The following is a 26,753-nucleotide window of genomic DNA, read 5'->3' on the forward strand; positions in this document are numbered from 1 at the left end:
TGTCGAGCTATCATGTTTTTTGTTTAGTATTACAAATTACAAAATCGTTCAATTTTCTTTCGCTTAACTTGTGCTCAACACAATAGACCTACTAAGAATGCTACTACACCAACACCCACCGTGGGACCTAGCATTCATTATTGGATAAAATTCGACCGAGTAGACCATATCCAATACGCAGAAAAGAAAATATAGCAGCCGTAGCTGAGAGTGTTCACGAAGACCGTGGAGGGTCGATTCGGTGCCGTTCACAGCAACTCGGAAAAATGGATTTGAAGAAATATGGTCTGTTATTTCTTCAAAAATGATGCCGTTAAAACGAAACCGCCATGATAACAGACTCTTTGATGCCTGAAATTAAAGCTCGTGATCTCGGTAACATTTGGTTTTAACAAGGCGGCGCCGCTTCTCACACATCGATCAATCATTAGAATTATTGTGAGATCGTGTGATATCACATCGTTAGACTTTTTCTTTTGGGGATATGTAAAGTTTAAAGTCTATGCGGACAATCCCGCTTCGATTCAGGACTTCGAGCAAAACCTTACGCGTGTCATACGCCAGTTACCGGTCCAAATGCTCGAAGGAGTCATCGAGAGACAATTGGACTCAACGGATGGCCCATCTGAGACGTAGTCGCGGCCAACATTTGAAAGAGTTAATCTTCAAAAAATAAATTTCAAAGATTGTTTTTTCGAATGATAATAAAAGTTGAAGTTTCTGTGTTTTTTCTTTAAAAAAGTAGGGAACCTCGAAATGGATCAGTCTTTAGTAGGGAAATTTATTTCCAATCATAAATTTGTATATTTAAAAGCTTTGAAAAGTAAAAAACTCGAATATTAATAAAATTTTTTTCATACAACGACAACAACTTTGAATGAAAATAATACCACTGGGGTACCGTTTTCAGGATATTTTCTGTTTTCCAAGAATTCGCCGTGTAAAAACTCTACTCTAAACTGTTCAAAAGTTATGGTATTTTTAATGAAAACAGATTGTTTTAAGTGTGGGAACTTTGAGTGCTCATAGAGGTCTTTTAAAATTTAAGTAAAAATTTTTGCTTTCAGGGATGTTTTCTTCTTCATGTGTAGATTAATTTTATTTTTTATTTTATTTTAATTATATATATGTTTACGCGAGTACTTAATAAATAATTTCGTGGGCAGTCAAAACAATTTGCGTAAAACAAAGTCCCAAAAAACCGCTATCAACGTCATCACACGTACCATATCAAGCACGATGCCCCAAAAACAACAACAACAATCGCAACAATGAAAAATAAACAACAATACTAACAAATACTGTAGTATTTTTGCTGTAATAAAAATAAACCAAGTTCAAGTGGCGGCACAAACGCTTTGATTTCATTTTCCAACGCGTTCCTCGACGCTTGACTTCTCAGACCAAAAACAAAAAGAAAAAAATAAGCACAGTGCATTTGTATGTATTGTTTTTTTGCTATTGTGATTGTATTTGTGATAGCGCAAAGCGTTTGCCGAGATTTTACTTTCAGATTATTGAGTTTGGACTGTTACTACGCCAGTGAAACCAAATTAGGGTGGGTTAGTTTAACTTTTAATGTGCCAGAGGAACGAGAAGGGTGAGAAAAGTAGAGTAGAAATTCATTGGTAGGAGACTTGTGTATTTTTCTAGAAACTTCTTGGTAGGAGACTTGGGTAGTTTTCAATTTTATTGCACGCCGAAATGTAGGCAACGTTTTGAAGAATATGAAACCAAATTCGTATCAGAAATTTTTGCAAATAAAACACAGCAAAAATAGTTATATAACATACTATTTTTTAATCAAAAAAGACAAATCAATACATTATTTGCTTTTCTGCAAATATTGCATACTGACTACTACAATTAGTCATATATTGAAATCAATTGATCTTTGCGACAAAGCGCTTCATAGCCGCCAGTAAGAAAAACAAAAACTAAAATCAACAATAAGCTCTCCACATTTTATATTTGCGATGAGTGCTTAACAAGTTAAGCTGAATTATCGCCGCGTTTCCGAAATAAAAGTGCGAGCGCGAAACAACGAAGAGCTGAAATTGAAATCGAAATCGACTGAAACCGAAAAATTGCCACAAAAGTACTTATATTTTTGCCTGCGCCAGCCAACTTGAGTGACCCAGACAACAAAAGAGTCATTAACAACAACGATAACAGCACACAGGTGTATGCGCGTGCATGCGCATGATGAAAAACGATAATACGAAAACCAGAATTGGGCGCGCACGCACACGCAAAAATGAAATAAAACAAATGCGAGCGGATTGTGACCCGATCGCTTTGTCGGCATGGTAATTTGTAACCAATTGAGGTCATATATACTGCGCGTCTGCGTGTCATGTCAACGAACTGCCCGCCATCGATCGATAACCAGCTGTGCTCTACCACGCTGCGCTACATGTAATGCGCGCGCGTTATGTGCAAACGTGCGTCAATCGCGTGAGGAATGGAGCGCGCAACGAATGAAAATCTGTGCGCGAGCGCTGTGATGTGTTCTCAACGCACATATCTACTTACAGCAAAGGCAAGCAGGTGACCAAAATTCAAAAAAAAGGAGAGAGTCCAAAAACACTGAACACTGTTTGGCATATCAATCAACGCGCGTGTTTGACGTGCGCTACAAATTACAAGCAACAAGTGGTATCTTTGGCTCAAGGCAAAAAACGCATACTTGCGCATATTTGAGTTGCTGCCGCGCAGCCGCAATTGACACGGACACATCAGCGCGCTTTAAAAGCTGACCGGTAGTTGGCAGCATCCAGCAGTCATCTGTCAGTCAATCAGTCAGCTGAACTGTCAGCTACTGGCAAAATGTATGATCTGCTTACAGCGCGCAGCAGCAGCGCCGCACCAATAACTGTCATTGTTTGCCGCCGCAAAACAATTCCAAGTAATCCTGCCGCGTTGCTGCGCCGTTTTGTTATAAGCACCGCCGTGCCGCGTAGCGCTTTGGCATGCGTTTCACACGCGCATCCCATTTTTGTTTCGTTGTCATCGCAATTCACGGAAGCAGCTGACAATGGTGAACAGCAGCAGCTTCAACTGTGGTGTGGCAGCGTACGTGACAGATCGTCGTCAGTCTTGTGTTGTGGCGCATTGACGCTCTATAGAATCAAAAGTAGTCTGCCTGTATTTTCACGCTGTTATCAGAAGCGCAAGGCAAGCGGTTGACTGATCATGCTGCGGCATGAAATACACTCGTTTGCGTTTTGCGCTACCTTTGGTCTTCCGCAACTCTTTGCTCTGTCGCGCTGCGCATGCCTTTGATCATAGCGATCATCAATAAATTACCGGATTCCTCAAAGTGTTTTGCCGACATGACAGTGGAGTTGCCTTGCCGCCAGGTAACTAACTATATACATACGCGTGTGTGTGTATATGAAATGCCACCGAAATGAGCGGTTCGCCAACCAGTTAACCAGGCTCCGCGTACTCACATTCGTACACAGACACACACACTTCCATTAACATGTTCGCTTGCATCCAGACGCGCTGTGTGTTGGCGTCCGCGCCGCCGCGTTGCTGTTGTTGATGCAACGGTTCGCGCACAATCATGATGTAATTATTGTCAGTCAGTCAGCTACTGTCAGTCCGTCAAAGTAGGCGCAGCGAGCAGTCGCCATGCCAAGCCAGTGCTAGTACAACTCATTCACGCTGACAGTGCATCCTGCCGTCGCAGGCGCGCAACTACACTGCCTGCGGGCTGTCACCGCGAGCAGCTGTTGGTTTGTATAGTAGCGGCTGCAGCTTTTTTTATTATTATTATTTATCATTTCATGTTTGCACTTAACTTCGTCGTCGGCAGTTTAGCATAGTTTCGTTACACATTTTTCCTTTATTTCCATTTGTAAGTGGAGCAAAAATGCTGCCGTGCGCCTTTTTCCATTTCAATTGCGCCGGCAAATAAATGCCACAATGTGACGCTCAAAAGTTGAAAGCGTTAAATGCTGACATTTCGCTGACGGATGAATGCGGATGTGATTATTATTTTCCTTTGAGCAGTGCTGGCGACATTTCATTGCAGCTGCGCTGTGAGGCGACGCTTCTTTGCTGTTTGCGTTCGTGTGAAATTGTACACTTATCGATTACTTACGTTCGGCTTCTGTTCTTTGTTGCGTCTAATCAAAAGTGCAATTGAAGGCGCTTCTTGATAGCTTCTTCTTCATTCTTGGTAGCTAGTAGTACTATAATTATTGTTGATGTTTTGAAACGGTGTTCATGGTCAGAAAAGTTTTAGTATTAACTTTTCTATTGTACGAAAGACTAGTGAGATAGAGAGAGAGAGAGTTCTAAACAACTCGTCGGTGGGACTCTGCGTAGTGATAACAAGCACCATGATGGGAAGATGAAGTACAAGGCAATTGATGCCTTTTTTGCTCTCTCTTCGATATTCGGCTTCCATGAAAGCTTCCTATCCAGATTGAGCCCTAGGTATTTCACTGTGTCCGCAGTTTGCAGACGTTGAACTGTACGTTGAATGTCTGGTTTAAGTATTTACGTCTAGACATTAGTTCAGTGGTGTAAACCTAAGTCTTACTACGCTTCGGGAACCATGATACAGTAAGTAATAGGTGAGCTAATGGCAAAGTTTCTTCTATAACAACAAAGAATTCTTTTAAAGATATACGTTTTCAGATTTGTTATGTTATGTAATGGGTCGTTCACAACAGTGGGGGTATTAAGAGGTAAACCTTACGAAAAAGCGCGTTAAGAGGACAGTGAGTGGGAGTGACAAATATAATAGAAAGAGAGTAACACAAAGATGAGATAAATTATTTACGGAAAACTTATAAAAAAAAAGATAGGAAAAATAATAAAGCGAAGACAGAAAAGTAAAAGGAAATAAAAATAGATTAAAAGAGAAAAATAAGCAAACACTGAAGGAAAACGAAGGTGAAACGATAAGATATACAATAAACAAGTAGTAAATGGAAATGAGGAAAGAAAAGTAAGAAAAGAAAAGAAAAGCAAAGGACAAGACAGGAAAGGAAAGGAAGGGAAAGAAATGAAAGGAAATTAAAGGTAAGAAAAAGAAAAGAAAGAAAAAACAATAAAGAAGTTGTAAATGGAAATGAAGAAAAGAAAATGACAAGATAGGATAGTATAAAATAGAAAATGACAGGATGACATGAGAAAATGTAAGTAAAGTAAAGGAAAGGAAATGAAAGGAGAGTAATGGAAATGAAAGGAGAGGAAAGGAAGGGAAAGAAAACACCAGAAAAGTAAAGAAAAGAAAAGAAACGAAAAGAAAATTAAAGAAAAGGAAGGAAAGGAAAAGAATAGAGTAGAAAAGGAAGGAGAATGGGAATAAAAATGGGAATGGGAATGGAAATAGGAATATTAATGGTAACAGGAATGAGAATGGCAATTGGAATAGAAATAGGAATATGAATATGAATAAGGATAAGAATAGGATAGAAATCGGAATAGAAATAGAAACAGAAAGGGCTGGAAATTAGCTTAAACTGTAAGAAAGACTTCAGAATTTTTTTGAAATCTTCACTCGTGAAGCAATCTTGTTTTTTATAAGATTTCAGATTACTACAATCACTTGTGGTGTATAAATTTTGAAATTGGTTCGGGAATAAAATCAAACAGACTTTTCTTCAAAGCCAAGCGCTTTTCCAAATTGTTACTTTTCCAAATGAAAAATTATAAAAAGAACATATACAATTTAATAAAACAAAGCGCTTCTAAAACACGTCAACGCCTAAAAGTGCTTTCAAGTTGCAGTATAAAATTCAATGTATTGGCACTAAAATCTGTACTTTGTTTGAAAGGTGTAATTAATCCTCAATTATCTGCTTTGATTACATTTTAAAATGACCAAAGCGAATCGAGTCGTTTATATTTGGATACACAGCGTTGCAGATAAATTGTTGAGAGATCCATCAAAGCGCCTTTGAACTGCCTACACACACAACAAAAACAACGAAAATATACAAGTACATATATGTATTTGAGCGTGTAATGCACTTATAATTGACAGCAAATTAATTGTCTAGCTAACCCAGTAGGGAAAACATAAAGCGACGGCGAAACGCAAGACAGCTGTTGTTGTAGAAAATGCAAATTAACGCCATGGATGGAACAACCTTACAAAGTAACGCTCTGTTATTTTTTTCATTTTTTTTCAAACTTTATTTTCAAATTTCTTTTCAACGCCAACACGCTTTCCAGCAGCACTAAACAGCGCTCGCGGCTGTCGACGTCACAGCACAACGCCGCGTCGTCAATCGTCATCAACGGCGTTGCGGCATTGTTGTTGCTGCCACTTTGACTAGTTCATTTAGCGGCGCGTAAATAACCGACGAAATCGCTTCAAATCTTCAATCGAATCATGCTGGCTTTGATCTTTGCCGCCACTTTGGCCGGTTGGATAGCCGATCAGACGACTAGCCGACAGTTTATAGGCCGCATGCGCCAAATTAATCTCGTAAGCAAAACAAAACCAATAAAACAAAGTAATCAAAAGCAAAGCGAACAAAAAAAAGAGGCAATGAAAAAATAAACGTGTAAATTTGAAAAGAAAATAAATATAAAACAAAGTACAAAAGACACGACGGTAGACGTGGTGAAACAAAGCAAGAAATAAAGCGAGAAATCTAAAAAAATATTTGCTGCATAACTTTAAAACAAACCGCAAAAAAACTGACAGAAATAATAATAAAAAGTAAAAATTAAAAGCGACTTCAATGTGAAATGAGCGGCGTTTGGGCGACAAAAACAAACAGCCTACGACCATTTAAATACCTAATTAAATTCAAATCAAATCAGCCATATTTCAATTAACAGCGCTTTCTGATTAAGTGATTAGACGACATTCGAACAATTTACATAAATAAGATTTAGTCTTTGTGGCGCCAGAGCAGCGCATTTATTATGAATATTAATGAGATTATCATAGCTGCCCAGTTGAGTCGATTTGAAGTCGGTTTTGTTGGCTGTGTGCGCTGTGACTTTACGGGGCGTAGAGAGTTATCGATCAATCTTCATACTATTGACGAGCTTTCACTACTTAGGCTTTTAGGTTTTTGAGCTTTTAAATAATTTTTATACTGTTACTAATACTAGTTCTAGAGAAGCTTGTTTAAATTTTGTTCATAAAGTTTGTTATAGTTCTATTGTTAGATCTCTCTTGATTATGATTTGCCCAGCAATTTGTAGAGGCAGGCTCAAAGCAGGACAGGGATCACATAACCTCAGTCGCGCCCAAAAGCGCCTGGAATTGTTAAGGATGCTGGATCTTGCTGACCATCTGTGATATAGTGGATGGCAAAATAGAACTTAGGTAGCAGTGCAAAACCTATATTTTGCTATCTATTTATTTAGATCTATCTTGCATATATTTGAAAGCTCATAGGATACAGAAATATGTTTATAAATCTTATAGATCAAGCATGTAGGTTGTAGTTGTTCACAAATTTAATTTTTCGTTCATATACTGAAAATAAAATTCAAATTTTGAAGAATTCTTTTTTAGAGAACCATATTCAATGATTAATGAAGAATTCATAAAATAGCGAAGATACAGAGTTATTTTATGACATTTCTAATAGAAGATTGTGATCTACCGTATTATAGAAATCGGTTCAAAATACTCTGTATACCAATATCAAAGTCAAAGACTTAAACTATAGAAACTTTTGGAACTATAAATAGAAGACGTGGAATTCCATGAGAGATAGTTAGCTTTAACTTTAATCTCAAAATAACCACTTTCGATTTAAAATGTACGCCTTTTTTGAAAAAAAACAACAATAGTGCCATTTCTCCGATTCTAATAACAACGGAAGAGCACTTAGCACCCTTGCATTCTGAAAAAAAAAATGTGTAGTTAAATTATATTTAGACGGATATAGTTAGTTTCTAAACCGTTGCTGGTTTGTGACTTTTTCTTTATCTGTGAACCTCCCTTTAGCTGTCTCCGAAGAGCAAAAATATTTTTTCAGAAAACATCTTTTAACGACATTTTTTTAGAAAAAAATTTAAGTTAAATTTTAGGATCTTACAATTCAAAGGATCCTTGATTGGGTTTAGAGATAGAATTTTCGAAATTCGACACAGGTAAAAATTAACTCTTAGAAAGGGTTGTAGAAACCGTAAAAACAACCAAAAGTATTTGGAGGTTAGGAACTGGTCTATTACTATATGTCACTTGATGAAACATTCAAGAGTAATCATTCTTAAGAGAGTATATGATCTTATTCTGGCTGCTCCAGTTAACTATACTTTTCGGAAAATGTCTCCTTTTGTTAAAATCGAAATCAAGGGAGCTTTAGTTAAAGGAATCTGTTTTCTGAATTCTGTTAAACGGCAAAAATCGGCGATTTTACATATTTTGTCGGATACAAATTACTGAAGCTGTATGAAAGAAGGCGGGGTACAATCATTTAGACATATTCTTCTGATTTGTCCAGGTTTTGAAAGATTGAGGTTGATATATTATCGGAGAATATGTCAAAATTTTAGAGATTGATATTAGCCCTCTTAATAAATTTGTGGTAGGTACAAAACGATTCGGCGATATCAAAGAGTCTGGTGTTGCTTGCCTTGGAGGCTTACAGCAGTTCAAGTGGGGTCATGAGACACATTTGATGCGAAGATCCACCCTATGACCTAACTTAACCTAACATAATTTCGCATCGAATCTTCTTCCTCATCTCTGACAACTTCAAATAACTCAACAACAAAATATTAAACACACCGCTAACACCTTTTCCCATATATTTGCCTTCAATATCATACAGCGATTTCCACACAAAGTCAAGGTTTCCCCACTAGGCACAGAAATATGTATGTACAACAACAACAACACTGAGCAAAGTGCAAACTAGAATCAGCGATAGTCAGGCGCCACTGAAAACCAATCATCCGGCAGCAGCGAGAGTTATTTTGCAGCAATTTTTTCTAATCTTATTTTTCATTTTCTTTCTATGACATTTTATCAACATTATCATTAAGCGAACGCGCGTGGTGTTGTTGCCGGCGCTGTCCGGGTAGGCACCGTGACACCACTCAAGACCGCTCGTTATGAATTCCGCGTTTGAAGTTCGCCGCCATGCGCCGCAAATGCTACGCGGCATACCACTTACATGTTAGCGATAATCAAAACTGAATTTCTACTACCGAATGCAATGCGACGTTGTTGCTGTTGTTGTTGCTGCTGTTATTGCTGTTGCTGTCAGCTGGCTTAACGTTTGCAATTTCTTGTTTCTGCTGGTATTATTGCTTTGCTCTCTTGCACTTTGCGCTCTCTCTCGGCTAACTATGCACACACTCTTCAATTGCGCGGTTCAACACGGCGTATGAGCGCTCCGCCGCCTTAGAAGCTGACTTGCTAATTCGCCTCATTCGACGATTGTAAATACGTTGGAGTGTGCACACACACACTCACATGTGAAATATGTAAATTCGTGCCTTTGCTCATTATTTTCTCGTTCGTTTGGTGTAGCTAATGCGAGCTAATTGCTTTTATGCACAACACCTAAAGTCAAAGTCAATACTCGTCGGCTGCGTCGCCGTCGTGATTGTGAGCTTGCGCGCTTGCCGCGGCTAATAATAAACCAATTAGCGTTCAATTCGGCGAAGCGCCTGTTGCTCAGCCCATTTCAAGCGGCGCGCAGCGAAAGCTTCAGCTTCGATCAATGAATGATGTTTGTGGCTGGGTGTGTGGGTTGGTGCGCCTTGGCTGTGTTTGCCAGTGTATTGATTTAAGAAATTTGCAAGTCGGGTGCGCAGCTAAACGTGCTTGAGTTAACTTTACAAGCATTTTAGGATGCCGACAAGGGTGGCTGGGATGTAAATATTTATGTACAATCATATTATTACAATAAACTACATAAAGACGAAACTCAGAAAGAAGTATGGAGTTGAAGTTTGAGGATGAGAGTTCTGTGGGTATAAACTATAGTGGGTATATAATTTTTCAAAGTATTTTTTAAAAATGAGAAGATTTATAAAACCATTACAACAATCATCGGATATGTCACCAAGCTTCTGCTTGATCATATGACATTTTGTAACATTTTTAAACTTAGCTTGTTCATAACGCAAACTTAATGCTTAAAGAAGCGCTGCACTAATTAGTTATGCGCCTGGATGTATGCAAACTTCTGTATAAGTCTCCGTTATCAAAATCAGTTGTTGAATAATTGTTTATAATTACAATAAGCTATTATTAAATATATCATTTTCGCTGCTGTTCACTGAATAACAAAAAATTTTAAGAAAAAAAAAATTACTATGGAATAATAGCATAATATCATTGAAAATAGTATAATAACACTCACAAAATTTAAAAAAGAATGGCAACATAAACAAGTTAGATAATTGGATATATATTATTATGGGTGTTTTTAGAAAGTAAAACTATAAAAAATATTAATACAAAAACCAAAAAACGTAAGATTTTTTAAGAAAATATTTTTTTCATTATTTTTTTTTTATGGAAAACATGTTTAGAAAAATATTTAATATTTTTTAGGCAAATTTTTTTATTAACTGAAAACTGTTTCATGTTTTTAATAATTGTCTTTTTTTTGATTTATCAAGAAAATATTTTTAATTTTTTTATTAAAGAAAAATATGTGAAACATGTTTTGGGAAAATAATTAATATTTTTTGAGGAAAATCTTTTTATTAACTGAAAACTATTTTCTTTTTTAAATTTTTTTTTGATTTTTTTAAAAAAATATTTTTTATTTTTTCTTATAAAAAAATATAATATGTAAAACATGTTTTAGAAAAATTCTAAATATTTTTTGATGCAAAGCTTTTTATAACTAAAATCTATTTTATTTTTTCAATAAAACTTTTTTGGAAAAATAACATTTACATTTTTCTGAAATTAAAAAAAAAAAAATTTTTATGTAATACTTTTAGCAAATGAAAAATATTTTATTCAATTAAAAATACTTTCTAGTTTAATTAAATAACATATTCTCAGTTAAAATAGTGATTAGAAAAAAATTAAAACAATAATATTGGCGTTTTTTAAATAATGAATTATTCAAAATATTATTACAAAAATCGAAAGTTAAAAAAACTTTTTTTAAACAAGTAATTTAGTAAAATATATAGTTTTTTTAATTTTTTTTCTTCAATTTTTTTCCTAATAGCAAAAATATTTTCAAATTTTTTTTGTAAGAAAATATATTTTTTTTAACTAAAAGTATTAAGTAAATTTAATATTTTTTAAATTTCAACAAATTAAAAGAATTCCATGCAAATTAAAATTGTTTTTGTGTGTAATTAAAAAAAATAAAACAAAACAAAATAAAACAAAATAAAAAAATAATGAAAAGAAATAATAAATAAAACAAAATAAAAAAATAATAAAAAGAAATAATAAAGAAAATAAAATAAAAAAATAAAATGATAAAAAATAAAATTAAATAAATTAAAAATGGTTTAATCAAAAAATGTATTTTTCTTTAACTATAAAATGGTTTCTTTTAAAAATATTTCTTTTTGCGTTAATATACTATTTTTGTTTCACTATTATTATTATAGTGTTTTTTTAAATTTCTTAAGTTATGAGAAAAAAATGTAACTAAATTTTTCAACAATACTATTGGCGTTCACTGTTATTATTATTATTATTATTTTTTAATTCATGAGTGTTGAGAAGAAAATGTAAAAATGTTTCATCAAAAAATATTTTTTTTTAAATAAAGTTTTCTTTAAATATTACTTTTTTTTGCAATAATATTGTGTTTTAGTTTCACTACTTTTATTATTATTTTGTTGTATGTTTTTTTTTTTTAATTTTAAGTTTTGAGAAAAAATCTGAAATTGGTTTAACTATAAACTAGTTTCCTTAAATATTTTTTTTTTCAAAAATATACCTTTTTCGTTTCTATATAATATTACTTTTTTTTAAACCAATTTTGAAATTTTTAGTAGAATTTTTTTTTTATAAAAAATATTTTGTTTTAATAAATGCTTTGATGCACATATACAAGATTATATAAAATGATTAAGCTACTTATAGTTAACCATAATTTTTTTCCTTTATTGAAACACGCAACAACATTAATTAATAATTAATAACATTATAAAAAACTATAGAAAATTCATTAAATTCAATAATAATAAATATAGTTTTAAATGAAAACAAACATAAATTAACTTTGCAGTGACATGGCTACCTATGTATGTACATGCACACCTACACACATATCTACACCCAAGTAAATAAAATCAATGCATAAATTATTGGCGAGCGGCAAAGCACTTGCAATCAACTATAATTCAAATAAATAATGTATGCATCAAATACTAAATGTTCCAACCTTTTGCTAATCGACTTTAATCGATGGCGCCGCAATAAAAATATTGCGCTGCGAGCGGCGCTGCCAGCGGCACTTCACAGTTCAAAGCCAGCTTCATGGAATCGCTTGTAAATTATTGAAAATGTAAAGTGAATTGAAAGCCGCTTATGCCGCCACTGCACTTTTAATTAATTTATACACCTGCCAGCGTTTACTTGTCTTGATTTCAATGCATTTTATTGTTGTTATTACTGCAACAAGGCACATGCATGTGGCGCTTGCCGCATTCCACACACACTCATGGCTTCCAGCAGTAAATATACGCTTGTGATTGCCGCTTTTAACCCGCCCAATTAACGCCGTTTAAGCAACAGGTATGCAAATAGCAGCGAGTCTTCTAGCGTTTTATGGCTGCGCTCATTAAAGCCAAGTTTAACTGTCAAACGCTAGCGCGCGGCCGCTTTGCTGCGTCGTGATTTGTTTCGCCTGCTGATTTTTGCTAATTTTCGCAAGTGCTAATTTATGGTTATTTGCATTTAGTTATGTTGTTGTTGTTGTAATTGTGCTAACTTGTGCTTTTAAGTACGCCTAAATCTGTGCATATTCTGTTGTTGTTGCTACTGGCATTTTTAATGTCCACGCACTCGTTTTTTGTTTTCTTCCGCGCTCGCCAGGCATTTACCTAACCTGCCTGTATATCTGTCTTATATTATTTTTTTTTTCTACTTTTTCCCATACTTCTTTAGCTTCAGTCTTCTTGTCCAGTGCGCATTAAATTGTCACGTCTCGGTTATTAATTGTCATTTTACACCTGTCCAGCGGCATTGATGCTTTATAGCTCCATTTTTGGCATTAAACGCTAGTTTTTTCATCTTTTGCCGTTGCTGTTGTTTGCTGTGTGTGTCAATGCGTTACGGTCGCGCGTTCGGCGACATATCGATTAATTCACCATAAGCAACGATTACATTACTTTTTAGATAGTTGTCATAAACAGCTGTTTTTTGTGTTATTGCCACTCAAGTGATGGACATATGAATGGTTTGTGAGGCGGTGCCTCTTTTGGGCAAATAGTGGAATAATTAAGTTGTTTTCACACGAGTTTGCAATATTTTTAAGTATTAGACGATTACACTTGTAACTAATGCTCGAGAATACGAAATACTGAAAACGAAATCGCCCGATGAGCTGAGAAATATGTTCGGAGATTGTAGCGTTGTTTTGGCCAGTTTGTATGACAGCTAAATCCTTTAGTGATCCGATATCAACGCTTCCGATAAATGATCAGCTTCTTGGGAGAAAATGATGATAATGTACTAGTAAATCTAAACATCCGAGGCTATTTTATTCTCTTCATTGGGGTTGTTTTTTACGTGGCGGGTACCAAACGCAGCGCACTATCCTGAAGAGGGATGTTTCGCCTTCTCACATTAGCTCGCCTTCAAACAGATGTTTTTTGGCTATCCAGAGAATGCTTGGTCTAGACCGGAGGTCGTGAGCTGCTTGAGCCATATGCAACAGAATCGTTTCTGGCCACTTCCAAGGAAATGGAAGTTTCCTTTTGAGTATGACAAACTCCGTGGTATAATTAATGTAACCTATTCAGGGTATAAAAAGATGTACATAAAGCGTTTTATTGAATTGGTATTAGCTATCTGGACTGACGACGACGGCGATTACGTAGAGTTCAATTGGGCAGTTGTAATCCGGTCTTTTTTGATACCAGAAAAAACTTCTAAAGATTTAGTTAAATTCTCATTGATTTAAAGTGCGCTTTAAGCCTAGCACAGACATTTCGATATATACAAACCAAGTAGTTTCAACTTTAATCCGACGAAAGCTGAACAGTCCAAAATTAAGCGATATTTATACTTCGTTTTCTTCTAGGCAACTTCGACATTTATCACCTGGAAAGTTTTTAGACTCAATGTGTGGATACTTAAAACTCTACAACCCTATAAACTAAGACAATAAAGATTGAAAGTACACTTCTAAGGTCCTCTTTACCTTTGGTGAACTACTGACGCCAAAAGAACTTGGAACTGCTCAAGTACTTTTGGTTGGGCAACACACATCAAGATTTCATGAAAAAAACGTAGCTCTAATCCATTCCCAGTTTAATGATATTGGAGTAGAGCTTTTAGTTAATTCGTGACAAAAAAAACTCGGGGCCGGTACTTTCTGAGAAGTGTTTGTATAAGTAGTAATAATATGAGACTAGACTTAGTTAAGAAATTTTCACAACGCAACCATAACGCAGTTCGGATATAACTGAACATTCCATTGATTTCAAACTGGAAAGAATTAAAGCCAGCGAAGTACCCTCAGGGACATAAGGCTTGTTAGTTAAATGGGTCTAAGGCGAGTTTAAGCACAAAAATGCACCGTTATAAGAAAAATAAGGAGCGGGGATAGCACCCGATTTCATTAGTTTTCACACTGTCGGTAAGAGTTCTTATAATATTTGCGTTGAGTGAACTTGGTTGTTGTGCTATAAGTGGTTTAAAAGATATATTCATTAAAATTATTAGAGGGCAGGGCCATGCCAACTTTTTCAAAGTTGCCCATAGGTGCCCCTTAGTGCTGCGATCTGTGCCGAATTACAGTTCTATATCTTAATTTGATGCCTTTTCATAGGTTTTCGGTTAAGGGCATTTTGTGGGCGTGCCAGGGCCCCGATTATGGCAATCTGCGAACTCGTATTTTTTCTGGCAAGGAACGCATATACGAAGCTTCATCAAGATATCTAAATTTTTACTCAAGTTACAGCTTGCACGGACGGACGAACAACTGGTTTTCTCATCCTGAAAATGATCAGGTCATATACATAACCTTATATCCATCTCGCTTAGTTTTAAGTGAAACGTACAACCATTAGGTGAACAAAACTATTCTACTCTGTAGCAACATGTGGCAAGAGTATAAAAATTTAAATAATTAGTAGTCAAAACGCCCGAAGTGTCGGGACGCTCTTTACATCTAAAAGCTTGTGGTAAGCTAAGAAAAAGTAAGGCATACAAAAACTGAGCAATTTGCAGCAAAACAACTAATCTCTTACCAGCAACGCCTACAAAGTAACATTCCAAGCGAATATGCAAATAACTGCGCGCACAGCGTCTGCTACTTTAACCGCCAGCGCTGTAAGTAATTTAAATGTTTTGCTAATAGTTTAATTAAGGCTTTGAGCGACAAATGTTATGGATGTGCAAATGGTGCACTGCCGGCATTTAAGCGCGACAAGCGCCGCTTGTAAACAAAAACTGGCGCGCGCGCACACACACACACGCGCGCGGGGTGGAACATAAGAAAGCGCGCCGCCGCTGGAGGTGGCAGTAGCGCATAAATGCCACTCGCGGTGAAAAACGAGCCACAATTTTTCAAAAGCTGCGCGCGTACGCATGGAAATTGCACCTGTTTAACGTCTGCAAAGAAAAAAACGAAACAAGTTGTTGTTGTTACGCCTTTGCCGGCAATTAAGTGTGCTGGCGCGTGTTACTACCGCTTGGGGTAAAAGGAAAACTGCAACGGCAATTGGCAGTTGGGTAGAAAAATCGCCATGTTCTTTGCGGCAGTTGTAGTTGCTGTTGTTGTTATAATTGATGTAGCCGTTGCTGCGCGATCACAGCGCTACCGTGCGCGCATGCGCGTCAAGCATAGAAGCTGCAGAAATAGGCTAAGCAAACAGCAAGCGAAATTATCACGCGGCGGCGCGCGGAACGCGGCTCAATATGCAAAGATACTGTTGATATCGCCGTTATTATGCAGACAAACACACACACACAGATACAAGCAACGAGCGCTGACATTGCGCACAACAGTAGCCAAGTTGATATGTAGCCGCATTAGTATATCTTCATATAACGACATGTGTGTGTGTGTGTGCGATATACAGACGCGTGTATAATTCGTCGTGTGTCGGCATTGTGGCTGTGAAGAATAAGCAGAGCAAAACAAAATGCGTAAAAACGTGAAGTCAAGCCACAGCGTAGACACAAACACACACACGCGCGCGCATGCGGACGGACACACGGAGGATGGTCGTTTGGCTGAGCGGTTGGATGGCTGGCGACAGGTAATTCGGAAGCAGTTTTGCGTAAGTAGAAGATGAAGCACACAAAGGGGAAAATAAACGATCCAAGCAGACAAGTTGCGCGGCAACGCTGCCGATAGCCGAGAGTAGCGTACAACCATGTGTATATATGTATGTATATGTGTGGACTCATGCGCTCGCCAGTAGATCAACGCCGTGTTTTGTCCATACTGTTGCTCTTATTGTTGTTCGCTTGCATTGCTGCTGTTGATTGTTCATTCAGTTGTCCGTCTGCGCGCAACTTTCAACCAAACCGCCAAGTCGAGCTCGCCGCTGCGCCAACGTCTGTCCACTACAACTCGTATTTATTGCATGCACACATACATACACGTCGTTGCGCATACCTCAACTCTGTGTGTTTGTATGTGCGCGATCATTTGTTGTCTGCTGCGATTGCGGCTACAACTGTGGCACGATGCTCACCTCTGCTGAGCGCGCTAAGCCCGTGCCGATTTCGCTTTGATCTTCGCCGACACTTGGCGGCAAGTTGCAAAGACGAACGTAAGTATAATGACTGTCGGACCAAACGGCCAAGTGACTTAGCGACAAACCTTGCCGATCCCAAAGAAACGAAAGATCAACCGACCGATCGTCCGATCGACCGGCCCGATAGAGAGTGTCGCTGTTGTTTTCATTGTTTTTGTGTTTCTTCCACTTTCAGTTCTCTTTAATTTGTATTTGTTGAATTAGTGTTTTGTTGTTGTATGTAAACGTTATGTTTATAAGGGGTCGCCCAAACCAATCCACGCCGAACCGATACGTTCCGTTTCAACCAGTCTCGGTTCACCGAGTTGTTGTTGGCTGTTGGCTTACTGGCTCTGGAATATAGTGTTTGGTTTGATTCAGCTTTGTTTGGTGTGGTTTTCGTTATGACCATTGTTGTTGTTGTTTCTGTTCATCTTCCTCTTGTTGCTGTTGTGTTTCGCTTATTTGCTGTTGTTTTTGTTTAATTTTGCTTCTGTGCGCTGGCCAAAATCTGTTCGTTGTTGTTGTTGCTCTGCTCGGTGTTTGGTCATAGTGGACGGGTTATTTAGTCCAAGTGGTCTCGGTAGAGGCGGTGGCGGCGTTGCGCATTGATCTTAACTTCGAAAACAGTAGCAACTGCTGTGACGAGGACGATGACGATGATGTTGCCGTTGATGGAGGTGCATTGTGGTCTTACAGTGGCTTAGTTGGTGTTAAAATTTCCATGAAGGAAGTGATTTTTTCTTATGAAATTTTGTAATGAGTTCTTTTTTATTCGGTACAAGTTCGAAAAGTTGATTAAAGGCTTAAAAATATTTAAAAGCTTTCAAAGCTTGTTGGCATGCCTAACCAATCGCCGGATATAAAACGTAAGAGAGTGTAGTACATAATTTATCAAAAGCTTTTGGCAAATTCTATGGTCACAAGCGACACTCTCTGGACTAATCGCCGCATTTTTTTTTAGGTAACCTAAAACAACATACTAGCTGTGGAATTCCAAAAAGTTCAGAGAAGGAACTTAGCAAAAGCTTTGTGACGAGTTTCGTTCTGAGACATGAAAATATAACGTGGAGCTCTTAGAAAATTTTTCAATATGAATATAAATTTCCTGCTTCTTTGTAGCTTGAAAGTTTGCTCCTGACTGTTTTGTTGAGCTTTCAGTGTGCTTTTGAGCTTTTCAATGGGAACATAAATGCTGATAGCAACTTTCTTCACCTTTTAAATTTTGAATTGCCTCATTCGGATCAACAACAGTCGAATCAAGGTACATATCCAAACCATGAACATCCGCCACAAACAAAAAAGCTCATCTTTGTATTCACAATAACCGTGGTAACCGTACAAAATCCTTTAAAATTTATACTAATTCCATTAATTGGTTTACTGTGCATATGCCACGCGTTTCCAACCAAAGAATTTATGCCGACCGCAAACGGCCGAGCGATTATAAAGCAGGCTTTTATATATGACACTCAATGGGGGCACACCAACAACCAAGCAAACAGCCAACAGCCAAAAGACATGTGGAAACGCATGCGGCAAATGCTACATTTTATGAACGCGCCGCTACGAATGCCACATGCTGCCGCAGCAACCCACTCGTTGGCGGCAGAGTTGCTGCATATAAAATTGATGAGGGACTGTCGCTTTTCGAACAGCATTGCAATATTTACGTCTAAACCGTCTTTGTTATTGTTATTTTTGATTTCCCCTCCCCGTTTCACGTTTCGCGCTACACGCTGGTATTTTGTTTTTAATTCTTACCTTTCGGCAAAGGTGGCAGCGTCGGCATACGGCATAACGCCAAAGCGTTCGTTGGGCATGCGCGTGCGCGCATTCGGGCTTGTGCTACTTCTTCATTTGGCCCAAAGCCGCATCATTTGAATTTAATCGTATTTTATTGTGAAGTTGCATGTAAATGGAAGCCACCAGTATGCGAAGAATTGTTTTCTACAAAAAAACAACTGTGTTTTTCTTTCATTTCAACCGCCGCGCGCACATACACATGCCGGCGCGCGTGTACGTTGGGCTTTATTGATATGGTAATTTCTGTTGGCCACTTGGCCGGACAAGCGCTAAAACTCGGCTTTCGATGATGCAAAGGCGGTAAATTTATTAATTTGACAAGTCAACAGCGGGTGTCAGAGATCAAACGCTGCCGTGCTGCTTATCCCGTCGTGCGCGCATACTCGCATGTACATTTGTATGCACATGTGCGCTCGAGTATATGCTATGAGCACGGTGACCGCGCGTGTGCTAGAGGGAGAGCTAGTCTGCTTGCGCTTTTGTGTGTGTGTGTGTGTGTGCGCATTTTGGGTACACCCAAGTGATTTATGCGCGCAGAAATTTTGGTAGGTATCATTGCAGTACCTGAAAGTGCCACAAGCGGCGGCAAGCGCTGAAGGCCTTTTAATGCCCGCGTCGATTAGAATGTTTGCCTTAATAGATTTGTTACGAGTTTTTGATATTTTTTGGCAGAAATCCTAATTTATGGCTACAATTAACTGCGTTTTATGCAGGAAGGAAAATAGTTTAACACAAATTGACAATAATAAAAAGTGTTGTATATAAAAAAATGGTTGAACATTAAGTTTTGTTTTTGCTTTTAAGAAAATGCTTTTTACTAATATTTATTTTTACATTTTTCGAAATAATCTATTAAATGGTATTTTTTGGACAACAAATATTTTTCAAGGCTATCTATGTTTAGAAGTTTCTTCACTGAGGTCAGCCTATTAATATTTTATTGCAGATATATGTGTCTATACTTTTTTTTTTACAAAAAAAAATAAACTTTTACCTAAACTCGAGTATAAGATTTTGAGTTTCAAAAAGTCGTAAATTCTATATATTATATATAAGTTAAGTATGTCAACATATTATGCCATTTACTTAAACACTTACTTAAACTCGAGTTTCAGGTTTTGAGTTTATAAAATCTGTAATATTTACATATAAGAAACGCAACAGAAATGTGGTTTTTCAACTTTTACTTAAACTCGAGTTTAACGTTTTGGGTTTATGTAAGCAGAAACCTAAAAAAATTATACCATTTTTTATGTTTACTTTAAGTAAGTCAAGAAAAAGCCAATTTTTCAACTTTAACTTAAACTCGAGTTTAAATTAGGAGTTAAGACAAGAAATTATACCATTTTTATAATTTTGCTTAAACTCGAGTTAAAAGTTTTGAGTTTCAAAATTACGTAAATTCTACTATACATATAAGTTAACTAAGTCAACATATTATGTAATTTTCTTAAACACTTACTTAAACTCGAGTTTAAGGTTTTGAGTTTATTAAAGCTGAAATCTAAAAAAATATAATTTTTTTTAAATTTTGTTAAGTCAACAAATAAATAAAATTCTTATGAACTCAAAATGTTAGATTTCGAGATTGTAATATAAATATTAATTTGTGGTTTCTTTGACTAAATTGAACAAAGCCTTAAAAAAATCGAAGAAGTCACAAGTTAAAGGCTTCTGAGACTTCAAATTAATTATTCTAGTTCATTTTATTTTAATTTGATATTTAATTTATTTTATATTATATTCATAAATATCTATTGGGAAGTAACAGACAACCAACCCTTATCTAAAATTGATCGTTGTGTTTTAAAAGTTCTGAATTTTCTTCCATGAAGTTCATGTGTGAAAACAGACTTAAGAAATAATAGTAATATACAATTTCACAGTATCTTAGAAATTCGTTTACCGGTGAAAACTTTGTTTTATTGAAAATTTTATGCCTTTTGTATTCGATGGTTAAATTGTTGCTGCTCTGGTACTCGCCATTAATTTTTAGTAATAATAAGTTACTGTGTTGGTTCATTCTGAGTACATAGACCCGACTTTCGTGGGAATATAATATGATCTATATGGTCTATATGATCTATATGGTCACCTTCGACCCGAACTGTCAAACATTACATATTCACATATTTCAGCACAAATGCATGCAAAAAACTTTAAATGGACCAGTCCGAGTAAAATTTGATCAATTTGATAAAAATAATACTTTTCGCGTACATTTCAAAGTTGGGTTTTCAGAAAAATATTCATGAAATTTTTTAAGTATTTAAGCACAAACAAATGCAAAAAAAATTTAAAATGGACCAGTCCGAGTCAAATTTGATCAGGTAGTACCAAATATATAAAATTTTAAAAAAGTTTTTGCGTATATTTCTTAGATAGTTTTTCGTAAAAATTCTCATGAAATTTTTAAATGAAAAAAAAATAACATTTAACAATTTTTTAATGAACAACAAAATATTTGCGGCGTTTTCAAAGTTGGGTTTTCATAAAAATATTCATGAAAGTTTTCATAGGAAAAAATTTAGAATACATATGAAAATTCTGCGCGTTAGAATAAAAATATTCAGATTTAAATATTATTTCATGAAAAGGCTAAAAGACCGATTCAAAATATATAACTCCTTCATATAACGCCGTTTTCGAAAAAAAAATTTTAATAAGTAAAAAGTTTTATTTATCATTTTACTTTCAAAAATATAAAAAATATTTGTCTAAAATTGGCTTGGATGCTTCTGTGTCTTATTTTTCGAAAATCTTGAAAACTATTAACAAAAATTTGTTAAGGTTAATATTAAAAAAATAAAGGTGTTTTGACTACCGTCTTTTCCAAACGATCTCGGCATTAAAGTATATGTTTTGAAACCTTGCAGTAAAAATATTAATTTTGTATTCGAATTTTTAAAACAATTACTACTTTCACCACTTACAGTTAGCTTACTAAAAATAATACTGCTAAACAACATCGAAAAGTGGAGGAGTATTAATATTTTTTTTTAATTTTATATATTAAAAAAAATTATTTATTTTCAAAATTTCAAAAAATAAATTTATTCAAGATTATTAATATTGTTTTAAATTTTATTTCAAAAAAATAATTTCTTAAATTAAAAAATTTTTTTTGGGGAATTCTTGAAAATGAAAATTTGAATTAAAAAATGCGTTTGGATGTAAAGATGTGCCGCTTCAAAGTATTATTCAACTTCCATTGTGCTTTTCAATAATTTTCAGATTATCTGCTATTTTTTCCATTTTTTTGCTCAATGAACTCACCTTCATCCACCGATTACTCGTAGTCCGTTGATTTGTTGCAGAGCTTGAAGACATATTTTTGTTTTTTGTTGTTGTGTTAAAAGTTGTTGTCAACATGCGTTCGTTGTTGTTGAAATTTGGCCTTGCCATTTTATTGATATAAATTTGTAGCGATAATTACACTGCGCTTACACTTGACATTATCAATTAATATAAATTTTATATCTTCAATCTTATATTTGTTGCTTGCGCACACTTTGTTGTGGTGATTTCTTTTATTTTTCTAATCAAACATAACACTTCTGGCGCAAACTTGCAATTAAAAAAAATTTAAAGATTTTAAACACAGTAAACCACTTTTATTACACTTTGTTGTTGTTGTTTTGATAGCATGATAATTGTGATTTTCAAATACTCAATAATTTTTCGCTTAAACACTTTACGCTTTTTTTGGTGTCAGTTGAAATCTGCAGACTACTATTTGTGACAATTTCGTGACAGAGAAATACACGTCCGTTTGCACTGAGCGTTCGTCGCGGAATGCTGAAGGTGAACGCAGATAAACGGCAACGAAATGTGGCTGTGTCTTGTAAAGTTGCCGAGCTGTGGAAGAAGCTGCCGCCGTCGCAGCCACCACTGCCTGCTTGCTTCTGCTGTCGATCGTGTGATCTGGCCGACAAGCAACATCAGCAGCAGCAGCACGAACAATAACAACATGCATACGAAGGCGAGCAAGCGTGCATATCAGTAGGCCCAATTTTGAGATGGCAGCGACGGCGATGGCTTCGTCAGCGACTAAGCTGCGAGTGCGGCAGAGAATGCTTGCGTTTGTGTGTGCGTTGTTGTTGTTATTTACAACTCGAGCGGTGGAATTGCAGTGCAGTTGGTTGCTCTTCATTGTATTAGTGACTGGCGCTCTCGCTCTCGCACTGTACACAGGTGCGCGCTCTTCGGCAAACAACTTGTTTGCCAGCGCGTCGCCTTATCAGTGGATTGTTGTGCGCTCTTGCCGCGCGGCAAGCAAAGAAAGTCACATCCACCTTATCGCTGCTCAGTTTGCCTGCGTTTGCAGCGGCGTGCAGGTAATTGTGTGGAGTGCATGTGTGTGAGCGCGCAGGTTTTTGTTCTTATTTACGTTTGCTCTTTTGTTTACATTCGTTTGCGTAAAGTGCAAAGTGTTTGACTGTATGTGTGTGTGTGTTTGAGTATGTCAGTTGTGTGCAAGTGGCGGCAATTTTGTTTAGAATATGGTAAACAATAACAAAACTAATAATGATCGGTGAATGAAGTAACGCGGCAAAATAATGCAAACCGAATGTGTGTCTCTGTGTGTGTGTGTGTGCATACATAAAAACATCTATGCTCGTACTCGCACTCGCGTTCATCGCAATTGTGCTCTTCCGTTTGTTTAGTTGACACTCTTTGATTTCGATTTGCGGCGGCATTTGTGAGTTTTTGACATATTGTCGAAAACCGTTACACTTTTTTATTGTTTTTGACTAACATTGCAATTAAGTCATTCGATCCCTTGAAGGTTTACTGAAAGGTTATTAAAAAGCTTAGACTTTTAGGCAGAGATCAACGGTCTTTAATGTTTATAGAAAACTTAGAAGTAAACTTTAAAAATCTTTTTTTTTGACATTTAGTACATACTTTTCAAATCTTTATTTGCCACTTTCAAATAAATAATAATAGATTTTATTTTTATTTTTAAATGAATTTTTGTTAGTCAATGAGAGTTGGATTTTTTTGATCGGTTGATTATACACGTTTTTGGGCCTTTGTCAATCTCGGAATATGATCTTGTTAACCTCTTTGCTTTCTTAAATAATTTTTGGAATTTGATTTGGTGAACTTGGCTCTTTTTTCCAGAACAAAATTTCGTTTTGGGTAGTCCAAACCTAAAATGAAGCATAAAACTTCCTCTAATCAATGATCTATTTACATTTTCGTGCATGTTACATAATGTTATATGACCATATACCATAGTTCAACCTCTCAGAGTATAAAGTAAAATTGATTTTTTTTTACCCACCCTAATATGCAGAAATTTTACCTTGAAAAGCTGTTGACTGAGAGTAATCATGAGTAATTTCATTGCATACAATCGAAAGTAAGATTCTCATATATTGTTGACTTGGTTAAAACGACGCCTCCCGACCGGATTGTTCGAAAGAATTTCTTTGGAAATTCCCAAGGCCGATGCAAGACCTCTTTGTTGCACCTTTCGGTATTCCCAAGGTAGAAATCATTGTTATGTTTCTTTTATTCTTTTCATGTATGTCATAAAAATTTGAATTTTTTTAACTTCTACTTTCATTGAACAGTAATGACATAATTTAGACGCATACTTCTAAATTTCTGGAATTCAGTTTTTATCAACAGCTTTTCACTTAAATATGGTGCTTAATATCTGGTGTTAGTAAGTTTTTTCTAAAAGCAGATTTATTCGCAAATTCTCTCTCCTTTCTCAAGATGTTGAATACCTACTTTGATATAAGACAATTTTTTTGAGACCCAAGCGAAATTCAACCAAATATCGCTTTAGAGCAAGATAAATTTCTGAACGAAAAATTTAAATTTTTGAAAAAAATATACCAAAATGAAAATTTTCAAAAATAGTTTCGAATTTTTTTTTTTAAATAAAATATTTGAAAAACTTTTTGAAAGATAAAATTTGTGAAAAAAATTAAAAAATAAAAAGTTATATTTTTGAAAAAATTTTATTTAAAAAAATGTTGGAAAAAATTCTGATTTAAAAGTTTTTATTTTCTTATAAGAATAGTTATGATAAATGATCATTAAGTCAGAAAAATCTTCCTCGCCAAAGGCATCTTTTTCGAAAATCCTTCTCGAAATCGTCTAAGGCGAAATTCAATTAAATATGGTTTGAATAACACATCCTAGACTTTTCGGGTTTAATACTTCGCAATTGAGATCTTAAGTATGTATCGTTTTAAAGCAAAATAAATTTTTGAACCAAAATTTAAATTTTTGAAAAAAATATATCAAAATAAAATGTTTCAAAAATAATTTCGAAATTTTTTTCAAATATAAAATATTTGAAAAAATGTTTGAAAGATAAAATTTGTGAGAAATTTAAGAAATAAAAATAAAATGTTATTTTTTGAAAAAATTTTATTTAAAAAAATGTTGGAAAAAATTCTGATTTAAAAGTTTTTATGATAATGATCATTAAATCAGAAAAATCTTCTTCGTCATAGGCATATTTTTCGAAAATCCTTCTGGAAATCGCCTACGGCATCAAGAGCATCCAAATTTTTCAAAACGATACATCAATTATTAAGTAAGTTAAATCCGGTAAATGCAAATTTGTTGAATCAAACTTCAAATAAAGCTTCTCTTTAAAAAAAATTACGTGAAATGAGTTTTTTTCTGACTTTTAAGTAGACATAGGGTAAAGCAAATAAAATTGTTTTTTTGTTTTTATTTTATTATTAAATATTGTCGCCTTCCAGAGCTTCCCGGATCGGCATTTCGCCTATTCGGGCGCTCCTTGTCATCAGAAATATTATTTCATTAACACGTGAAACTAGTTTTGCCTATTTTTTCGAAATACCATACATTTCGTCAAAAAATAAAATTTCTTACAAACGCAGTGCTGGTACTATGCAATTGTCCTTTGACGTTTAGCTCTAGCTATAAAATATGTGGATTCAATTCAAACGAATTCTTCATAGAAAATAAGGGTTTTTGCAACTATTTTCTGTTATAAAATATTTCATAGTCTAATGAACCAAAGAGATCTATATACATAGCTTATCTGCGCTTTAGTGAACCAAAAATATTCAACGAGCTAACCAATGTCCCTCGTACAAGCACACCACGCGAGTTGGTTCAGCAACCTTCAATGTGCAAAAATAACGGCTACTGTTTACAAAACTTCAAAATACCGCTGGTGTTGGTAGTGGCACAATAACAACAATTTGCGGCACACGGCAAAACACAAAGACCAAAGACCAAAGCCAAAAAGCGGCAAAGCGAAAAGCCAACGATAAAATCATGTTCTTAATAAATGTTATAATCCCGCTCTTCGGCTACTTAATAATAATCGCATTACCATTGTTATCTGCGCCTCTGATCTTCTTAATCGAATGCCGAAATTGCTTCTGGTTTTTACCGATTAAAACTGACCGCCTCTAATTCTGTTGTTATTCGCTACTTTGCCCTTTATTTCGACATTTTACTTTTTGTTCTTGCTATTGTAATTTATTTCGTTTATTTTTGTTGTTGCTATACAAGTATTCACTTTTGAATTTCCTTACCCGTTGTTTGCTGGCATATTCATTTTTAGAATTTTAGGAGCACATGAGCGGAATTCGAGTTCGTCGCTTAAGTCTTTTGTTAATGCTGTGCTGCGTGTGTGCGCTCCCTTTGGTGTTGAGCAAGCACAGAACCAAAGCTACGTCATTTCCGTGCAAATTTATTTCGTTTAAAAGTGTGTTATTTCAGCACTTGGAGTTTTTCTTTGGAGGTGTAGTGGTGTGTATGTGTGACTTAAAGCTTTATTTAGTGTAATTATAAATGTCATTTTTGCTGCTTGGCGACAGTTGCAACTAATGCCAGTTGCGTCAAAGGATAATGCTGCAATTTACTGTGTGAGGAAATTTTACAAGTTAAAAAACGTATAAATTTGGAATTTTATGGTAAGATTATTTTGTAAAAAATTCAAAAATTTACAGAAAAAATTTAATAAAAGAAATAATAAATATAAATAAATGAAATAAAAATATTATTTATGGTGTAGGGAGTTTTATGAGTTAAAAACTAAAAAACAAAAATTAGAAAATTCACAAAAACAAAAAGTTAAATCAATAATAAATATA

At 35.4% G+C, this 26,753-nt stretch overlaps 1 protein-coding gene across 1 annotated transcript in view; it reads right to left on the minus strand.

Annotated features, from left to right (window-relative positions):
- LOC120777801 (palmitoleoyl-protein carboxylesterase NOTUM) overlaps window positions 1-22,093 on the minus strand; it is a 29,135-nt gene extending 7,042 nt beyond the window's left edge. Inside the window, exon 1 of the mRNA XM_040109334.1 lies at window positions 21,928-22,093. Coding sequence (XP_039965268.1) covers window positions 21,928-22,056 — 129 coding nt within the window. The 5' untranslated portion in view covers window positions 22,057-22,093. The remainder of the gene's footprint in view (window positions 1-21,927) is intronic.
- Window positions 22,094-26,753: the final 4,660 nt, after the last annotated feature.

Source organism: Bactrocera tryoni, chromosome 5 (genome assembly GCF_016617805.1).
Source record: "Bactrocera tryoni isolate S06 chromosome 5, CSIRO_BtryS06_freeze2, whole genome shotgun sequence".
In the NCBI taxonomy this organism is placed as follows: Eukaryota; Metazoa; Arthropoda; class Insecta; order Diptera; family Tephritidae; genus Bactrocera; species Bactrocera tryoni.